The sequence below is a fragment of the Schistocerca serialis genome, chromosome 5, assembly GCF_023864345.2.
Source record: "Schistocerca serialis cubense isolate TAMUIC-IGC-003099 chromosome 5, iqSchSeri2.2, whole genome shotgun sequence".
NCBI classification, from domain to species: Eukaryota; Metazoa; Arthropoda; class Insecta; order Orthoptera; family Acrididae; genus Schistocerca; species Schistocerca serialis.
In genome coordinates this window covers 418,699,383-418,720,879 of record NC_064642.1, presented here as the reverse complement: position 1 = coordinate 418,720,879, position 21,497 = coordinate 418,699,383, and the positions used below count along the sequence as shown (strand labels likewise).

General features: G+C 39.6%; 1 protein-coding gene across 1 annotated transcript in view; it reads left to right on the top strand.

The window, feature by feature from the left end:
• LOC126481445 (serine/threonine-protein kinase Genghis Khan) overlaps positions 1-21,497 on the top strand; it is a 382,862-nt gene that overhangs the window by 117,546 nt on the left and 243,819 nt on the right. Inside the window, exons 6-8 of the mRNA XM_050105210.1 lie at positions 6,234-6,377; positions 14,728-14,850; positions 14,970-15,178. Coding sequence (XP_049961167.1) covers positions 6,234-6,377; positions 14,728-14,850; positions 14,970-15,178 — 476 coding nt within the window. The remainder of the gene's footprint in view (positions 1-6,233; positions 6,378-14,727; positions 14,851-14,969; positions 15,179-21,497) is intronic.

Sequence of the window (21,497 nt, the reverse complement as noted above, 5' to 3'; positions counted from 1 at the left end):
GAGTCCACTACAAGCAACAAGCAGCTACACGGGTAGCAGGGGTTGTGTGGCGTGGGCTGGGCGGTTTTTTAGGTTAGGTGGCCTTGGCCAAGTACAGAAAGGGCAACAGCCTCAACGGGTGCGGGGCAAAGTCAGGACATGCGGGGACCAAGCAGCAATCGGTATTGTAATTGTAAACTGTCGAAGCCGCATTGTTAAAGTACCGGAACTTCAAGCGCTGATAGAAAGCACCGAAGCTGAAATCGTTATAGGTATAGAAAGCTGGCTGAAGCCAGAGATAAATTCTGCCGAAATTTTTACAAAGGTACAGACAGTGTTTAGATAGGATAGATTGCATGCAACCGGTGGTGGAGTGTTCGTCGCTGTTAGTAGTAGTTTATCCTGTAGTGAAGTAAAAGTGGATAGTTCCTGTGAATTATTATGGGTGGAGGTTACACTCAACAACCGAGCTAGGTTAATAGTTGGCTCCTTTTGCCGACCTCCCGACTCAGCAGCATTAGTGGCAGAACAACTGAGAGAAAATTTGGAATACATTTCACATAAATTTTCTCAGCATGTTATAGTCTTAGGTGGAGATTTCAATTTACCAGATATAGACTGGGACACTCAGATGTTTAGGACGGGTGGTAGGGACAGAGCATCGAGTGACATTATACTGAGTGCACTATCCGAAAATTACCTCAAGCAATTGAACAGAGAACCGACTCGTGGAGATAAAATCTTGGACCTACTGATAACAAACAGACCCGAACTTTTCGACTCTGTATGTGCAGAACAGGGAATCAGTGATCATAGGGCCGTTGCAGCATCCCTGAATATGGAAGTTAATAGGAATATAAAAAAAGGGAGGAAGGTTTATCTGTTTAGCAAGAGTAATAGAAGGCAGATTTCAGACTACCTAACAGATCAAAACGAAAATTTCTGTTCCGACACTGACAATGTTGAGTGTTTATGGAAAAAGTTCAAGGCAATCGTAAAATGCGTTTTAGACAGGTAAGTGCTGAGTAAAACTGTGAGGGATGGGAAAAACCCACCGTGGTACAACAACAAAGTTAGGAAACTACTGCGAAAGCAAAGAGAGCTTCACTCCACGTTTAAACGCAGCCAAAACCTCTCAGACAAACAGAAGCTAAACGATGTCAAAGTTAGTGTAAGGAGGGCTATGCGTGAAGCGTTCAGTGAATTCGAAAGTAAAATTCTATGTACCGACTTGACAGAAAATCCTCGGAAGTTCTGGTCTTACGTTAAATCAGTAAGTGGCTCGAAATAGCATATCCAGACACTCCAGGATGATGATGGCATTGAAACAGAGGATGACACGCGTAAAGCTGAAATACGAAACACCTTTTTCCAAAGCTGTTTCACAGAGGAAGACCGCACTGCAGTTCCTTCTCTAAATCCTCACACAAACGAAAAAATGGCTGACATCGAAATAAGTGTCCAAGGAATAGAAAAGCAACTGGAATCACTCAACAGAGGAAAGTCCACTGGACCTGACGGGATACCAATTCGATTCTACACAGAGTACGCAAAAGAACTTGCCCCCCTTCTAACAGCCATGTACCGCAAGTCTCTAGAGGAACGGAGGGTTCCAAATGATTGGAAAAGAACACAGGTAGTCCCAGTCTTCAAGAAGGGTCGTCGAGCAGATGCGCAAAACTATAGACCTATATCTCTGACGTCGATCTGTTGTAGAATTTTAGAACATGTTTTTTGCTCGAGTATCATGTCGTTTTTGGAAACCCAGAATCTACTATGTAGGAATCAACATGGATTCCAGAAACAGCGATCGTGTGAGACCCAACTCGCTTTATTTGTTCATGAGACCCAGAAAATATTAGGTACAGGCTCCCAGGTAGATGCTATTTTTCTTGACTTCCGGAAGGCGTTCGATACAGTTCTGCACTGTCGCCTGATAAACAAAGTAAGAGCCTACGGAATATCAGACCAGCTGTGTGGCTGGATTGAAGAGTTTTTAGCAAACAGAACACAGCATGTTGTTATCAATGGAGAGACGTCTATAGACGTTAAAGTAACCTCTGGTGTGCCACAGGGGAGTGTTATGGGACCATTGCTTTTCACAGTATATATAAATGACCTAGTAGATAGTGTCGGAAGTTCCATGCGGCTTTTCGCGGATGATGCTGTAGTATACAGAGAAGTTGCAGCATTAGAAAATTGTAGCAAAATGCAGGAACATCTGCAGCGGATAGGCACTTGGTGCAGGGAGTGACAACTGACCCTTAACATAGACAAATGTAATGTATTGCGAATACATAGAAAGAAGGATCCTTTTTTGTATGATTATATGCTAGCGGAACAAACACTGGTAGCAGTTACTTCTGTAAAATATCTGGGAGTATGCGTGCAGAACGATTTGAAGTGGAATGGTCATATAAAATTAATTGTTGGTAAGGTGGGTACCAGGTTGAGATTCATTGGGAGAGTCCTTAGAAAATGTAGTCCATCAACAAAGGAGGTGGCTTACAAAACACTCGTTCGACCTACACTTGAGTATTGCTCATCAGTGTGGGATCCGTACCAGATCGAGTTGACGGAGGAGATAGAGAAGATCCAAAGAAGAGCGGCGCGTTTCGTCACAGGGTTATTTGGTAACCGTGATAGCGTTACGGAGATGTTTAACAAACTCAAGTGGCAGACTCTGCAAGAGAGGAGCTCTCTCTGCATCGCGGTGTAGCTTGCTCGCCAGGTTTCGAGTGGGTGTGTTTCTGGATGAGGTATCGAATATATTGCTTCCCCCTAATTATACCTCCCGAGGAGATCACGAATGTAAAATTAGAGAGATTCGAGTGCGCACGGAGGCTTTCAGACAGTCGTTCTTCCCGCAAACCATATGCGACTGGAACAGGAAAGGGAGGTAATGACAGTGGCATGTAAAGTGCCCTCCGTCACACACTGTTGGGTGGCTTGCGGAGTATAAATGTAGATGTAGATGTAGACTTCTTTCTGATATGCTTGGCTTCTGAGTTGCTACAGTTTTTTGTTGATACTTTAGAATATGAAAGTTGACTTTGCAGTGCTTAAAATTTCATTGACCTCAGTTTCTACTTGTATTTTCATTTATCTACCTATACCTTAGTCTCTAACCTTTCCTCATGACTTTTTTAACTCACAAGATACTAGTAATTTCAGAAGCTAGAGGTTCAGAGTGTATTTTATTTAATGGCTCTATTAGTGTGCCCTCTAATGCACAAAACAAGGAGGAGGGGGGGGGGGGGGGGTTTGGAGGCTTCTAAGTTTATATTATTCTTTCATTCTGCACAAGTAACTGCTTCATGCTCGTATTTATGTACTCTACCTCTGCATCTACCCACATACTTACAAGCCACCTTATGGTGCATGGCAGAGGGTACTTTGTAACAGTACAAGTAATTTCCTTACAGTACAAGTAATTTCCTTTCCTGGTCTACCTGCAAATGGAGAAATGGAAGAGGGGGTGGGGGGGTGGAGGAGGATATGACTGCCTGTATGCCTCCTTACATTATGAGACCTACTTTCTCTTATCTTTCTTTGCAGTCCTTATGTGAAATGTATTTTGGTGGTAGTTAAATTCTTCAGCAGGCAGTTGCAAATGCTGGTGCTCTAAATTTCCTCAATAGTGATTCATGAAAAGAGCATCATCTCTCTTCCAGGATTCCCATTTGAGTTCGCAAAGCGTCTCTGTAATACTTGCATGTTGATCAAACCTACAAATAACAAAGCTAGCAGAACACCTCTGAATTTCTTCAATGTTTTCCTTTAACCTGACCCAATGGGAATCTCAAACAAGACAAGTACTCAAGGACGGGTCACATCAGTGTTCTATATGCATTGTCATTTATAGATGAGCTTATCCTTTCTAAAATTCCCCTATTAAACCAGACTCTACCATTCACCTTTTGTACTACCGGTACTGTCCTTATGCGTACATTCCAGCAGAATAGCACTAACACTGTATCCAATCATTATATGATGGTTTTTCCAGCTCATCTGCACTAATGTACCTTTTTTTCCATTTAGAATGAGCTGGCAATCATCACACCAAATAGAAGCACTGTCTAAGTCATCCAGTATCCATCGACAGTCACTCAGTGACAACACTTTCTGATATATGACAGCATGATCAGTAAACAGTGATAGAGTCCTGCTCACCCTATTCCTCAGATTATTTACAGGGGGTGTTCAGTACATAATGCAACACATTTTTTTGTCGGCCAGTTTCGGTTGAAGAAATGCAAAATTTGCTGTGGAGAATTGTAGAGTATTCCTGCTTCAGCCCTTATAATTTCATGAAGTTCTAGTAGGTGATGGTACTATATGTGGCTTTCAAAATGGTGTCTATAGTAGAGCTGCATTCCAAGCAGAGAGATATCGTTGAGTTTCTTTTGGTGCAAAACCAGAACATCACATGTATTAATAAGTGCATGCAGAATGCCTATGCAGATCTGGTAGTGAACAAAAGCAATGTGAGTCACAAAACTTCATTGGACTGGTCTTCCCCATCGATCCTATATCCCAGATCTCGCACCTTCAAACTTCTGTCAGTTTGACCCGATGAAGTATGCGTGGGAAGCAGTACTTGGTTATTGATGCAGTAAGATGTTGGCTGCAGTGTTGACCAGTATAGTGATACCACGCAGCCACATAGGCTCTTCCAATAAGATGGCATAGGGCTGTTGCATGGAATAGAGATTATGTTGAAAACTAGGGTTATGTAGCCAAAAAAATGAGGAATAATATGGTGCATTAGAATCCTGAATAAAACCATCCTGCTTTAAGGGGGGAAAAGGAAAAAGTGTTGTGTTACTTATTGAGTGTCCCTCGTATGTACATAGAGAACAAGAGAGGTCCTGTCACACTCTTAGGGAGCACTCTTAACATTACTCTTGTATCTGATGAACACTCGTCATTGAGGACAACATATTGGGTTCTGTTACTTAAGAGGTCTTCAAAACTCTCTTATATCTGGGCATTTATTATATATCCTCGAATCCTTGTTAACAGTCTGCTGTGGGGCGCCCTGGGCAACACTTTCTGGAAATCTTTGACTGTCAAATCTGCCTGTACCCCTTCAGCTGTGGTTCACAAGATATCAGGAGGAAATGGCAAACTGAGTTTTGCAAGGGCAATGTTTCTATAATCCTTGCTGATTCATGGACAGAAGCTTTTCTGTCTCAAGGAAATTTATTATATTTGGACTTAGAACATGTTCAAGAATTTTGCAGCAAATCAATGTTAAGGATACTGGTCTGTAATTTTGTGGGTCTGTTCTTTTACCCTTCTTATGCACAGGAGTCACAGCCAACAGCCGTGCTGTAGTGGTAACACCGGTTCCCGTTAGATCACAGAATTTAAGCGCTGTCGGGCTGGGCTAGCACTTGGATGGGTGACCATCCACTTTGCCAAGCGCTGCTGGCAAACGGGGTGTACTCAGCCCTTGTGAGGCAAACCGAGTAGCTGCTTGATTGAGAAGTTGCGGCTCTGGTCTCGGAAACTGACATACGGCTGAGAGAGTGGTGTGCTGACCACATGCCCCTCCATATCCGCATCCAGTGATGCCTGTGGACTGAGGATGACATGGCGGCCGGTCGGTACCATTGGGCCTCCGTGGCCTGTTCGGGCAGAGTTTAGTTTATATAAAAGAATCACTTGCACTTTTCTTACAGTTGCTTGGGGCTGTGTGTTGGTGAGACATTCACGGAAAATGTAACCTAAGTAAGGGGCCATTGCTGTAGAGTACTCTTTGTAAACCTGAACTGGGATTCCATCCGGACCTTTTGACTTACTTGTTTTCAGCTTTTGTCTATGCCAGTGATACCTATTACTATCTCCTCCACATAGAAGTCTGTGCGACCATCAAACAGTTATCTGCCTGTATGATCCCCCTGCTTGATTGATTTCTGAAATGCGAAATTTAAAACTTTAGAGTTCTTTTTGTTGTCTTCCGTCGTCATGCCAAACTGGTTGAAGAGTCACAGAATAGATGGCTTTGACCCACTCTGTGATTTTACATAGGACCAGAATATTCTCAGTTTTTCAGTAAAATCTTTCACTGAAGTATGACAATAGAATTTCAGACTGTTACTTTTTACTGGAAGATGTAATGGGGTCTGCTGACTAGATTTTTGTGTTGAATGTATTGAAGTGTGATAATTGCATTGGGTTATAAATGTTGTCCGTTGAAAGGATGTAAGAAATTAATGATAATACAAAATTTGATGATGTTATTACAGGCTATGGAAGATGGACAGGGAAGGTATGGTCCTGAATGTGATTGGTGGTCGCTTGGTGTTTGTATGTATGAAATGTTGTATGGTGAGACCCCATTTTATGCGGAATCACTTGTGGAGACGTATGGGAAGATAATGAATCATAAGGTAAGAATTTTTTCACTCAAATGATGATGCCTGGATTTCTTATTATTGTACTTTAAGATTAATAACATGGTAACATGATAAGTTTAATTACTTTGTATATACAGTGACACCCATATTTTACATTTTCATGCTGTCCGGATGTAAAAAACACAAAACTGAGGAAAATGTTAAAACCCCCCAAAATGCAAGCACACACACATGTAATTGGCATATACGACTAAAAATTTTCAATCTTCGCCAATACTTTGTACAAAATCTGTCTAAATGAAGGAAATTAAATGTACAATACAATGTTTATACAATAATTGTGGTAATGAATTTCATTAGTTCTTAGCGAATCTCATAGATACGTAACAGCAAGTAAAATCTTATCAAACAATTGAAATTGATATCTGGGTACAAGGTAATCCAGCTATTTTCCAACATGCTACAACCACAAATTATATGTTCAAAACACACATTTTTGAGAGATAATTCTTTTTGCTCACACAAAAAAAAGCAAAAACTTATGAACGTGTTGAATTAAATCAAAAACATCACAACAGCTAAGTGGTTAAACCGTAAGCATAAATGTTGACATCTGCTTAATGACAAACTTTATCACCATTGCTGTTATTGTTTAATGCTTTTCTTACGAGCTGCACTTCATATGCTCACCACTGTTAAAGTGTTATTTTAGGCTTGATGTGAGAAACAGTGACGTAAAAAAATGAGTTTACTTCCCCAATTGATGTTACAAGCTTATTAGAAATCAGCTCAGTGATTTTATGTACAGTGTGGGAAATGTAAATTGGAAAGGAAGTTTAGGTGCTACAATTTCACTTCATACCCCCTAACAGTGCTGCCAGTCTTTACGATCTACAGTGTGTGGTGCAAATTTTATACATGAGTAGTGTATGTAGTTGTTGCAATTGTATTGTGTCAGATTTGGACACGAAATTCTTTCAAATGTGCTATCATGTTCTTTTTCCATGTGACAATTCCATCATAGCACACCATCTGCACGAAAAGTATGTTTTCAGCACTTTACAAAATGCTTTCACCCCTACCTGCACTCCTGTTGTTGAAGGCCCACTCCTCCTCTCCACACATTCAGAAGATGAGCTCATTTCATGTGTGTTAGTGTGGTGTGGTGGCTGCGCTGGCTATTGGGTGACTTAACAAGCTGCCAACCAATAAGAGTTCACCAGCCAGAAGCCCTTCATCTCCTTGATTATGACCAAGCATATTCTTTGAGACTCAATGTCTGAATTTAAAGGGTTGACAATTGATATTGTTGCTGAATACAGAACATCAGAAATACATGCATAAAGATGAGATTGAGTTATAAGTGGCATAAGAAAAGGTGGTGGCTGGGCCCCTTTGCCACGTGTTGGCTTGGTCCGGAACACTTCGCATCAACTGTCTTGTTTTTCCATTATCATTGCACCCTAGCAGTAGTTGAATCATAATTGCACAGTGAAGCTAAATGCTGCAAGTTGTGATAGCAACACTGATCATGGATTACATAAGCACTTCTTCTCTCATGTCTCCCTCTCCACAATGGCTTAAAATATTCCCTTAACTCTATCACCAACTGTGGTGCAAACTGTCTGTCTTTTGTGCCACTTACACCTCGTTCAGTCACATCATATGTCAATAGGAAGAAAATATGATAACGTCACGCGAGATGTCAAGAACGAACTTAGAATCGAGGTAAACTTTACTAGGAAGAAATGTAAAATTGGGGAATTTTTAGCAGTGATCTTATGGGTTTTTCACAGGGGCTAAAAATTTATAGTGTAGAATAACAAAAAATATAAAACTGGAGAACGTAAAATTGAAGTTCCACTGTGTGGAGCACAGTATTCTTAATATTAGAATCTCTTTACATAAAACCTTATTAAATATGAGCTAATATGAGCTAAAATCAGACATAACTGCCAAGATTGGCCCTTAAATAGAGGAACATTGAAGAAGATGATGAGAGACTAACAGATTCGACATAGAGACTCTGGTTTTGGTTGTGATTAAGGAATCAACTCCCTCCTGCCCCTTGATCATCCACATCCACGGCTCTTTCATGTGTATGTACCTGGCGAGCTTAGCGCCCTGAGCTGTCACTTTTTTTTTTTTTTTCTTCTTCTTCTTTAGATTTTGAATTGAGGTCCCCCCCCCCCACTCCCCTCTTTTTGAGGATCTCCTAAGCATTCTCAGTATATGGACAACCACTCCTGCGAAAAAGCTAATCCAATACCTAAACTTATGTGCAGTCATCATGTGCTCTCTCGATCATAGGATCATAGCCCTCTGACGAAACTGGTCTCTCACAGTTTGATGCCCAATCAGTAACCTCTCCTTGTAAGCCAAAGAATGGGAGACAATCCATTTGGGGGCACCGGGGCCCTGAACACTGGCCACAAACCAGGTGAATGTTGCTGCAGCCGGTTAGTGTCCATGAGGAAAATACTCAACCAGAGTAGGTGGATACACCACAAATAAAAAGAATTAAACATACACCAGGTGATGGTCACCTAAAACCAACTGCCTTAGTGACTGGAAGCAATTTATAACTCCTCAGCCTTCCTTCCCATACATAGCCATGCTTTAGAACAAGGGGCAGACTATGAAACAAGGAATTATCAGTGCAAACTCCACTGCAGAGTGAAAGTGGTCCATAGTTACAGGTGAAGAGAGATGATGTTGTGGGTATGACCCAGAAACCAAGCAAGCATCAAGCCAGTGGGGGACTTTAAAAAAACAAGCCAAGTGAAGTTGAATGTGAAGATGATGATCATTGCCGGCTGCGGTGGTCTAGCGGTTCTAGGCACGCAGTCCGGAACCGCGCGACTGCTATGGTCGCAGGTTCGAATCCTGCCTTGGGCATGGATGTTTGTGATGTCCTCAGGTTAGTTAGGTTTAAGTAGTTCTAAGTCCTAGGGGACTGATGACCACAGATGTTAAGTCCCATAGTGCTCAGAGCCATTTTTTTGATGATAATCATTGTATTTTTGATATTTGTGGAATTGTACGTCGTGAGTACGAGGGGCATTTGAAAAGTCCCTGCAAAGTCCGAGTGATGGCACCACCAGCTCGTATCAAGGTCATGTTTAGTTAGTAGCATCTTTGGAAAGAACACACACCAAGTTTCAGCAATATTGGTTTATTTCTTTGTGTTTGGCATCCGTGTGAATCAAGAAAGTAGAGTGATTTTAAAAAATGGGTAAAAAAGAATTTCGTGTGGTGATTAAACATTACTTTATGAAAGGCAAAATGCCTCAGGAGACTAAAGAGAAGCTTGATAAACATTACGGTGACTCTGCACCTTCAATTAGAACAGTTTATAAGTGGTTTCAAAATTTTCGGAGTGGTCATATGGGCACAAGTGCTGCTGAACGTTCTGGATGCCCTGTGGAGATTACGACTCCAGAAACCTTGATAAAATCCATGAGGACGGAAGAGTTAAGGTACGTGAGATTGCTAGTGCTGTGGGCATCTCAAATGAATGGGTACATAATATTTTGCATAAACATTTGGACATGAGAAAGCTATCTGCAAGATGGGTTCCGTGATTACTCACGCTTGACCAAAATCGGAATCGTGTGAAGTGATACGAGGATGGTTTGCAGCTGTTCAGGAAGAATCCGCAGGACTTTAAGCAACGTTCCGTCACTGTCGATGAAACGTGGATACATTATTGTACACCTGAGACCAAACATCAATGTAAACAATGAGTTACCAAGGGAGAATCTGCACCGAAAAAGGTGAAGACTATTCCTTCAGCCAGAACGGTTATGGTGACTATCTTTTGTGATTCGCAAGGGATAATCCTGATTGACTTATCTGGAAAAGGGAAAACTATTACAGGTGCATATTATTCATCATTATTGAACCGTTTGAAAACCGAGCTGCAAGAAACACACCGGCGATTGGACCACAAAAAAGTCCTTTTCCATCACGACATTGTACCAGCACACACCTCAGCAGTTGTGCTCGCAAAATTAATGGAAATAGGATTCCACCTCATTTCACATCCCCCCCCCCCCCCCCTCCCCTATTCTCCAGACTTTGCTCCCTCGGACTACTGTTTGTTCCCCAATTTGAAGAAATGGCTGGCGGGACAAAGATTTTATTCAAACAAGAAGGTGATTGCAGCAACTAATAGCTATTTTGCAGACTTGGACAGTTCCTATTATTCGGAAGGGATCAACAAATTAGAACGCTTTTGGATGAAGTGTGTAAGTCTAAAAGGAAACTATGTCGAAAAATATAAAGAGTTTACCCCAAACACACAAGTAGTTTTTATTTTTGCACGGACTTTTTAAACGCTCCTCGTATGTACCCCCTGACCAGACTGTTAACCAGCAGTTTTATTTCGAAGTTTTAAGACATATGCGAGTGAATATGTCAAGGAAATCCCCGGAACTCTGGTGATCAGGTGACTGGTTCATTCATCAAGCCAACAACTCTGCACACACGGGCTTATGAGTCACCCATTATTTGACATCTCAGGAATGGTCTGCCATTCCCCATCCTCCCTATCCAACATATATAGAGTGATGCCGCTTTTTCCTACTTCCGCGAATCATAAAACTGCTAAAAGAGAAGCATTACGATGATGTGGAGGTGGTAAAAACAGGTTCGCAAAGGCCACTGCATGATACCAAACTGAAGAGTTCCAAACATGCGTCAAACTGTAGGGAAAAAGACTTGACAAGTACATCACATCTAATGGAGAGTACTTGGAAGCTGACTGAAGGAATTTTCTAAAAAGGTTCATGAATAATTTTCTTATAACAAAAGTCTATTCTCGTACTTGAGAACTATCAGACAGAGAACAATGGCAGTTATACACTGTCCAGTCACATTTATGTGACCACTGCCTGTGTTTGACGTCAACATGCAGTAACCACTCACAGATGTCAAGTGGCAGCACTAGCACTGGAGGAACGCAGAAAACAGTGCAGTTGTCATATTGCAGAAACGGAGTGATTTATCTGACATCCAAAAGGCATGATCATCAGCTTTCAGGCCAAGGGTTGGAACGTTTACAAAACGGCTAGGTTTGTAAACCGTTTGCGTGCTGCTGTGATTAAGTATACTGTGAATGACAAAATGATGCTATTTAAAACTGCAGCTGAGACAACTATGGTGCACCGTGACAGCGGTGAACGACCACTGTGGAGATGTGTACGGGCAAACAGAGTTAAAAGTTTTGAGCAACTGACTGCCCAGGTGAACCAAGGGACTAACAACCATGTTTCCCCAACAACCATTTGGCGAATGTTGCTGCTTATGGGCCACCGCAGCAGGTGCCTGGTTTGTACATCCATGCTGACTGTTGTTCATCGTGGCAACAAAGGCTAGAATTTGCACATCAGTGCCAAAACTGGATGTCTAATGAGTGGCTACAGGTGGCCTTTACAGATGAATCACATTTTATGCTGCTTTGGACAGATGACTGTTGGCATGTACAGTGTGAAATGTCTGAAAGCAGACATACTATGAGAATGGGTGAAAGTATCCAGGGTAGAGGGCATTCCCTATGTGATTTCATGATTCTGGGAGGCACAGTGGATCAGCACAGATGTGCTTCTATATTTGGAGACTATGTCCACCCCTACATGCAGTGCCGGCCGAAGTGGCCGTGCAGTTAAAGGCGCTGCAGTCTGGAACCGCAAGACCGCTACGGTCGCAGGTTCGAATCCTGCCTCGGACATGGATGTTTGTGATGTCCTTAGGTTAGTTAGGTTTAACTAGTTCTAAGTTCTAGGGGACTAATGACCTCAGCAGTTGAGTCCCATAGTGCTCAGAGCCATTTGAACCTACATGCAGTTTGTTTTTCCTCAGCATTATGGCATGTACCAGGAGAACAGTGCAAGATGTCACACAGTTTTCTGTGTACACATGTGGTTCAAAGAACAGTAGGGTGGGTTTACAGCAGTCTCCTGGCCACCAGTCTCCTCAGATTTAAACCCAGTCAAGAATCTGTGGGACCACTTTGATTGGGCTGTTTGTGCCTTTGATCCTCAACCAAGAAAACTGGTTCAGGTGGCCAAGGCATTGGAGTTGGCGTGGCTCCATGTCTCTGTAAGTACCTGGCAGAACCTCATTGACACACTTCTTGCATGTCTCACAGCGATCCGTGTGGCAGAAGGTGGTTATTTAGGTTTTCGATGGGTGGTCACATTGATGTGAATGGTTCGAGAGACTGTTTTCTGTGTAGTTGTTTCGTTGCTTCAATTGGGAATATTTGAATGTATCTGGGTCATACCTGATGTTTAACCACACTCCTTTTGTTATTTTTGTTTTTCTTCTTTTCTTTCATTTCTGTTATTTTATTGTGCAATAACCAATTTTGAAAAAAAGTTGTATAGTAATTTCTTTTTTTTTTATTTCATCAGTTTGGGACTGATTTGATGTGGTCCACCACAATTTTTGTACCTGCAGTACTCTCTTCATCACGCTGTAGCACTTACATCCAGTGGCCTTTGTTATCTGCTAGATATACCCGTCTTGGTCTTCCCCTACAGTTTATTGCTCTCTCTAGTTCCATGGATAATGTCAGAGATGAAATGATATATACAGTGCTTGTTTTCTACTGTATTTCCTCGAATCTAAGCCGCACTCGAATCTAAGCCGCACCTGAAATTTGAGACTCGAAATTCAAGGGGAGAGAAAAGTTTTAGGCCACATCTCCAAATCGAAACAAAGTTGGTCCATTGTAATATGAGACAAAATTTAGGTCGAATGAATGAGAATACAGCTACAGTAGTTTGGTTCGAGTCGTAAGCTTAGCAGTTAAGGTTTACCAGGTAGCCATTGCTATGCGTCAGGTGCTCCCGTCCATATTTTACCCTTCCTTTTTCACGTGCTTCATCTGGTTTGAATGGAGTGCTTATTTTTCTTTGATCTGATAAGCGCCATTTTCTTTGTTATAGGTGTTTACGTCACTCTAAGCTGAAAATGCATTACTGTACTGTGTCATGCATTGTTTGTCGCATTCTGTTAGTGCGTGCTTACGGCCTGTCGCCACTCGCGGTATGGATTGCTTTTGTGTGCACTACCCCCGCTTACAATTAAAAAAAAAAGAAAAAGAGAGAGAGAGAGAGAGAGAGAGAGAGAGAGAGAGAGAGAGAGAGAGAGAGAGGAATCCGTCATTAGCAAAACAATGGCAAGAGACTGCTATTTGTCGTTACTTACACTGCTGCTTTCTTTGATAATGATCAACAAGAACCAAATAATAGACTGCGTGTGATAGATGATATTCTGAATGAGAGTTTGGTGAAAATTTTTCTCCGTTTGAAAAGCTTTGCAGGCGCCTCTTTAGTACATTACATTCTGCACAGAAATTAGAGTCATCTTAGATTTAAAAATCTAGTCAATTGCCATGTTTCATTTCTGACTGTATCACTATTAGGCATAAGAATAATACGAATATAAACATGACATGATATATATATTCTTCCGCATTTGCTGTTGTCTCACTCTAGTTTCGTAGTTTATTAGGCACACAAGATTTAAATGAGATAGCAGCAAACACGAAACAATACATGGCAAAATGTTTATATTCGTGTTATTCTTATGGTGAAGAGAATACTGCATGTGATTCACAATTCATAAAAGTTCCTATTAGCAACCATCTCTTCTCACAGGTAGGAAAAAATTCAGAACGTAGAGTTGGCCATATTGACAAACATCCCAAACAGTTTTGCCAGTCGGATTTTCGTAGTACATTGAAATGCTGCTACATTCACAGATGAACAATACGGAATTTGTATTTACTTCGTTGGATAATGTACCTAATGCAGTGGTCGAAACTCAGAGCGGAGGAAAATAGCTCATCTTCCATTTTTTTTTAAATTTATTTATTGACGCAGAGGTTTTGGTGCCAGTATTTATCTTTGTGCCTACAAAGCATGCCTGTGTAGCATATATTCGACGGCAGAAGTTAGTTCTGGCGGCACCAACCAACATTTTTCAGAACTTCCGCTTGCTTTGCACTCGATTCTAGGCCGCAGGCGGTTTTTTGGATTACAAAAACCGGAAAATAGTGCGGCCTAGATTTGAGTAAATACGGTATTCTTCAGTGTCCTGTTACACACACTACTGCACTGTGTGAAGCACAAACTCGAATTTTTAAATATTGTACTGTGTTTTGATTAAGTGTGTTTGGCATTATGTTATTAACAGAAGTGTTCATTATTGTAATCTTTGTTTTCATTTTGCTCTGTCTGATGATATTTCTATACCACTTTCCACTTTAATTTTAATTTTTGTGTTTTTGTGTTCTTACATTTTCTGCAGTTGTTATGAGACATACAGACCTGTTGATATTTATTGAGGGCTAAAATGTTATGCTTCCTTACAGAACTGCTTTGACTTCCCAACAGATATGGGTCTGGAAGTCTCTGAAGAAGCCAAAGATCTGATGAAAAGACTTATTTGTAGTTCAGAATTTAGGTTAGGTCAACATGGAATTGAAGACTTCAAGGTAAACATCAAACCGTTTCATAGATTTATTTATTCATAAGCAAAATTTTCAAAATTTTTGTATTTATTACATTTTAGAATTATATAGAAAAGAAAAGTTGAGCTACACCTTCCTTTCAGAACCACCCATGGTTTGAGGGCCTCGACTGGGAAACAATACGAGACAGTCGTGCGCCTTACATTCCAGAGGTCAGCAGTCCAACTGATACCTCAAATTTTGATGTTGATGACACTGACATTCGAACTTCTGATGCTGTACCTCCTACATCAAATGCTGTTTTTTCTGCCCTTCATTTGCCATTTGTTGGGTTTACATTCACCCAGGGCTGGTAAGTTAAGCTATATTGTTTCTGTTGCAAATAATAACTGCAGAGTTTGTTTGAAAACATGAAATGTTTAAGGTTGGGGAAATTGAGTATTAAAGAATTTGTTGTTGTAATTTTTAAAAAAAATTATTGCAATTGGATTCCAAATTTAGACAAAATTCTATATTAATATTTTACATACACATCTGTTACATTAAAACAAGTTGATCTAATCACCGTATGAATTTGGTTTCAGTTGCATTTTCAAAACATAAAAACTTCTGAAAAGAGTTTATGTTGTTTTTGCAGCAAACGGATAGTATTTGGGCATGAGACAAGGCTATAATTAGGGAATGTAGTTATAAACACACAGTGAAATTTTGCTGTAGTAACAAATAATACAAAAAGCTTACATGTGATTAAAAAAAGTTGGCAAGTGTGAGTAGGACTTGTGCTCTGAGGGTTTCATACAAACTTGCTTAGTTCATCCATCCTGGGAATCAAGAGTCTATTAACTAAGACGTGACTGCAACTTACATTTTATGTTTGCATGCAGTAATATTTTTCTATTAGGTTTTTGACAATTGATGAATGCACTGTGAGCTGTAATGGCAAAATGATATTTCTTATGTGATACAACTACAATTTAACAATTTTTGTATTTATTTCCTCTGCTTGTATGGTGAAACATTGCTTCTTGCTGAATTTCTTGAATCTACGAGAGGTACCATATGGATTTTGATGAGTGAGTTTTTGAGTATGAAAATAAGTGACTTTAATGGCTGTATGTTTTTATTGCAATGACTTAGAAGCTTATGTTTTTTGCACTGCCGAGGGACCATAGACTTTAGTATATGACATAAATTTCAACTTGATACATGTACACATTCCAGAGAAAGTGTTCTTAACAATAAACAGACAGACAGACAGACAACAGAGTGATCCAGTGAGGACTCCATTTCTACTGATCAAGGTACAGAGTTCTAAAAAGAAAGGAAAAAAGAGAAAAAAAAATCATCATTTGCAGTGTCATTGTTCATCTTTATTCTGGACTACTGAAAAAGTATTTCACTGAATCTGTGGAACTCCTGTCGTACATATTCGACAATTTTCTTTACATTCCTCAACTATATTCATTATAGGAATAATACCAAATTGGTAACAGAGAGTTTGAAAGCCCTATGTTGCTGTGGTATTTTTTTTAAAACCAAGGTTAAAGATATAGTAAGCTATTAATAAACTTTAAATAACCAATTTTTGACAATATAAGGTAACTGGATAGATAATTGGATAGATTTACTCACCAAGCAGCAGCAGCAGGAGAAAACACACACACACACACACACACACACACACACACACACACAGAAAAGTTTAACTTACACAAGCTTACAGGGCCAGTGGCTTTTCCAGCAGAAGAATTGAAGGGGAAGGAAAAGGGGTGAAGGTAAAGAACTGACGTGGCTTAGTAAAAGGGTGAGAGAAGACTTACTGGAAGGGATGAGAAGTAAAAGGTGATTGTTGGGGACTGCGCTGTATGAGATTTGAAAACCTGAAAGCTTAAAGGTGGAAGACAAGGCAATACGCATGGCAGACATTACTGCTAAAACATCTTGCTTGAGTTAATAAGAGTGAAAAGCTAAGTGCATCATATTTAATGGAGGTAGGAGGGGGGATGGTGAAAAATAGACATGTCAGAAAATGAAAGATGCAGAAAACTAAAATGGAGTGAACAAAGGAGTAGTTACTGTGAAGAAATGCTTAGACAGGAGGAATTAATGTAAATTAAGGGCAGGTGGATTGCAAGAACAAAAATGTGTTGTAACACTAGTTCCCACCTGCGGAGTTTTGAGAAACTGGTATGGGAGGGGGAATCCACATGGCATGTGTGGTGAAACAGGCATGAGGTCATGGCTGTAAAATTGTAGAGCATGCTGTGCAAAGGATATTTCGTGTTGCAGGTATACACCCTCTGCCTGTGCCTGTTCATCCTGACTGATAACTTGGTGGTAGACATGCTGATGTACAAGGCTGAAAAGTGTTTACGTAACAGCTGGTATGTGACATGAGTCGTTTCACAGGTGGCTCTTCCTTTAATAGTGTAGTGTTGCCAGTTACAGGGCTGGTGTAGGTGGTGGTAGGAGGCTCACAGGAATATGAGTCATGGGGTAGGGATATGTAGAAGCAAAGTGTTGATTAATCTGGGTGGTACATATAAATAAGCAAGTGGACTATTAGAACCAAAGGTAGAAAGCATATGACAAAGACTGACAAGAGGGTTCCATAAGAAGGATGATGTCCACATCAATCAGTTGTTGACAATCTAATGAATTGGATAGATAAAAAAATCTACTCACCAAGAAGTGGCAGGAGAACACACACACACACACACACACACACACACACACACACACAAAACATTTAACTTATGGACAAGGACCTACTTTCACTTACATATAATGTCAACTGGAAATGTCACTTTGCAACCCAATCTCAAGATCTTTCCAACAGCAAACCTGACATTGGACAGTGCCTTGAGCAGTTCCAACCATGATCCCAGCTTTATCCACCACCACTATCTCAAAATCATCCCTTACAAGCCTTCCAAGAATTCCTCACACGTAGCATTGCTCACAACCATTACTCAGGTTGTCCTCCCAGCAGGGAAAGGATCTACCACTGTGGCACTTGACCGACAGGAGTATGTTACTGAAGGTCTACACCAGCTGTCTGAGACCTCTACATACAGTTTCTGCCATCAAGATTCCATCTCTATGATTCAGACTGACATGCAGTTCCCCCTGAAAACCTCAGGCCCTTCACAAGGATTTACACCTCAATCCCCAGAACTTCTTACCCCACCTGAGCCATGCACCCTGTAATCTTACCCTTCCACACATCACCATTAAAGTTGTTGTCTTATTATCTTCACTATTTTCAAAAGTTTCAAGAGGAGTAAGACTACAAAAGAAAAACTTTTTACTTCTCTTGATTATCTCATTGTTGTTGTCAATTGCTCAGTCTTGTCTAGGAGTACTTTCTTGCAGCTGAAAATTTTGATTTCTTAGGCCCTTGATGCAAAATAACTGTTGAAGATTTGTTTGTTGCTATAAATATCTTTTTATTTTATCCCATTCTTATAAATCATACCAACTTTATCATTTCCACATTCAAAAAACCAATAATTACATTGTTGTTGACAAGTTTAGCAAAATACGTGTGTTTCCATCTGGGGCATGCCCACTGGTACTTTACATTCTGCAGTACTCACAATTTCAGTTAGTTAGTTACGTGTTCCATTGATCAATAGCACGGAAAAACCATTATGATGTGGGACGTGTCAAATGCACAAGAAATGCGCACAGGAAACACGTTTTTGTTTTTTGTTTCACATTATAGTGTTATACCTAAATATTTCTATTATCTATCCCATTCCCTTAATTGGCACAAAATGCATATGTTATATCTCCAGATTTATTTACTAATATTCAAGAATTCATCTATGGTATAGAAGGAGTTGTCAAGGAGGTATGATTTCAATTTGTTTTTGAAACTATTACTGCTGTCGGTCAGACATTTTATTTCATCTGGTAATTTATCAAAAACTTTTACAGCAGCATATTTTACCCCTTTCTGTGCCAAAGATAGGTTAAGTAAAGGATAGTATAGGTCTTTCTTTTTTCTGGTATTGTAATCATGAATGTCGCTGTTGATTTTAAACTGGTCCATGTTGTTGAGAAAAAATTTCATTACTGAGTAAACGTACTGTGAAGCAGTTGTAAGAATTCCTAAAGTTTTACACAGATGCCTAAAATATGTGCGACTGTGAACGCCACACATTATTCTAACTACTTTCTTTTGCGCGGTGAATACCTTTTGCCTATGTATTGAGTTGCCCCAGAACATTATTCCCTATGACATCAGAGAGTGGAAGTATGCAATATATGTTAGCATACTAATTTCTACATCCTCAAAATTGACAATTATTGTGATTGCAAAAGTTGCTGAACCTAGTCAATTTAGGAGATCCCAAATATGAATTTTCCAATTAAGTCTCATCTATATGTACACCCAAAAACTTAGTTTTCTGTACCCGGGCTATAGATTTCTGTTAATGTGCTATATTTATTGAAGGAACTGTACTCCTTGTAATAGAAAATTGGATGTACTGTGTTTTTTTCAAAGTTCAGAGCAAGCCCATTCACAGAAAACCAATTAATAACTTTTCCAAAGACCTTATTTGTATCATTTTCTATCGGACTTTCTTTTACTGTATTAATAATTATGCTTGTATCATCAGCAAACATTGTCAGTTCAGCATCTTGTTTCACATAAGAAGGGAGGTCATTCGCGTTAGTCAAGAACAGGAGGGGACCCATGATCGAACCTTGTGGAACACCTAATGTAATTTCACCCCAGTTAGATGAAGTGGCAAACTCCTTTGAATCACTTGAAGCATATAAAGAGACTTTTTGCTTCCTGTTCTGTAGATATAACTTAAAACACTCATATGCTGTTCCATTTATACCATAGAATTGTAATTTCTCTAACATAATGTCATGGTTCACACAATCAAATGCTTTGGATAAGTCACAGAATATTCCTACTGGTGACATTTTACTATTTAAAGATTCTATTATGTGGACAGTGAAATTGTATATTGCTGTCTCAGTGGAACAGCATTTCTGAAATCTGAACTGTGATTTACTAAGTATCCCATCACTGTTGAGATTGCTAACCACTCTTGAGTACATTACTTTCACAAAGATTTTTGAAAATGCTGTAAGCTAGGATACTGGCCGGTAATTATTGACATCTGTGGTTCCCCCCTTTTGTAGAGAGGCTTGATAATGGCATATTTTAACCTGGCTGGAAAAATACCCTGAGTCAGTGATGCATTACATATGTGACTCAAACCATCAGCTGTAATTGCTCCACATTGTTTTAATAATTTGTTAGAGATGTCATCTACTCCAACAGAACATTTATTTTTCAAAGATTTAACAATTTTCCTTGTTTCGCAAGAGGTTGTTAGATGAAACTTAATGTCACTAAAATTTATCAAAACTGACTCTCCATGTACTGCCTGGCTTTTTTTTTTAAATTATTCTCACCAACCCAGTGGTTACCTTTCCTGTCTCCCTTCTAACAACATTCCATATTGATTTGATTTTTTTGCTGGAGTTGTTAATTTCTTCTCTAACATACATATTTCTTAATTTCCTTATAACTTTTCTCAGTATGTTGCAATAATTTTTATAGTGTAAAAGTACTTCCGGATCTTTACTAATTCTTGCTGTCTCATACAGTTTTCATTTTCTTTCTGGAAGAAACTTTAATACCTGTAGTAATCCAAGGATTCTTTGAAAAGTTTGTGGTGTTACATTTAGTAATTTTCTTTGGAAAACAGTGTTCAAAAGGGATATAAATTTATCAAGAAATATGCTGCATTTATCATTAGCATTTGGCTCATTATATACATCTTCCCAGTTTACATTTCCTAAACTTTCTCTGAAGTGATCTATAGATACCAGGTTGAGCACCCTCACACTTTTACTTAATGGTTTCTGAAGTGTACGCCCTATTAGGTTTTGTAAGTTAATCAGTTGTGCATCATGATCTGACAATCTATTTACCACAGGGAAAGCATGTGTTTTTCTTCTACATCCTTTTGCTGTTCAAATACATTATCTGTTAGAGTACTACTGTCCTGAGCTATACGTGTAGGGAAATTGATCACTGATTCTAAGTTATATGTTGTTAACAACACTTCTAGTTCACTTTTCCTATCAGAATTGCTTAGAAAGTTAATGTTGTTAACAACACTTCTAGTTCACTTTTCCTATCAGAATTGCTTAGAAAGTTAATGTTGTTAACAACACTTCTAGTTCACTTTTCCTACCAGAATTGCTTAGAAAGTTAACATTGAAACCACCACAGATTAATAACTTCTTCTTTTTGTCTGACAGACGGCATAATAGGGAGTCAAACTTTTTTATGAATAGCTCCCAATCTCCTAGTGGAGACTTGTACACTGTTGCTAATATCAACGCAACATTATCTAGCTGAAGTTCACATGCACAAACCTCAAAGTGCTGATCAACACAAAATTTGCGTACTTCAACAGTTCTGTATTTATTCCCTTGTTTTATGAAAATGGCAACTCCTCCTTCATCCACACTAGATCTACTAGTGTAATATGCTAAATTATACCCATTTATACTGACATTTTCCATCCACACACATACATGGTGCTCAGACAGACAAAGTATATCAATCTCATTCTTATTTTTGAGATCATCTAAACACATTATCAGCTCATCTACTATATTTTTTATTCCCC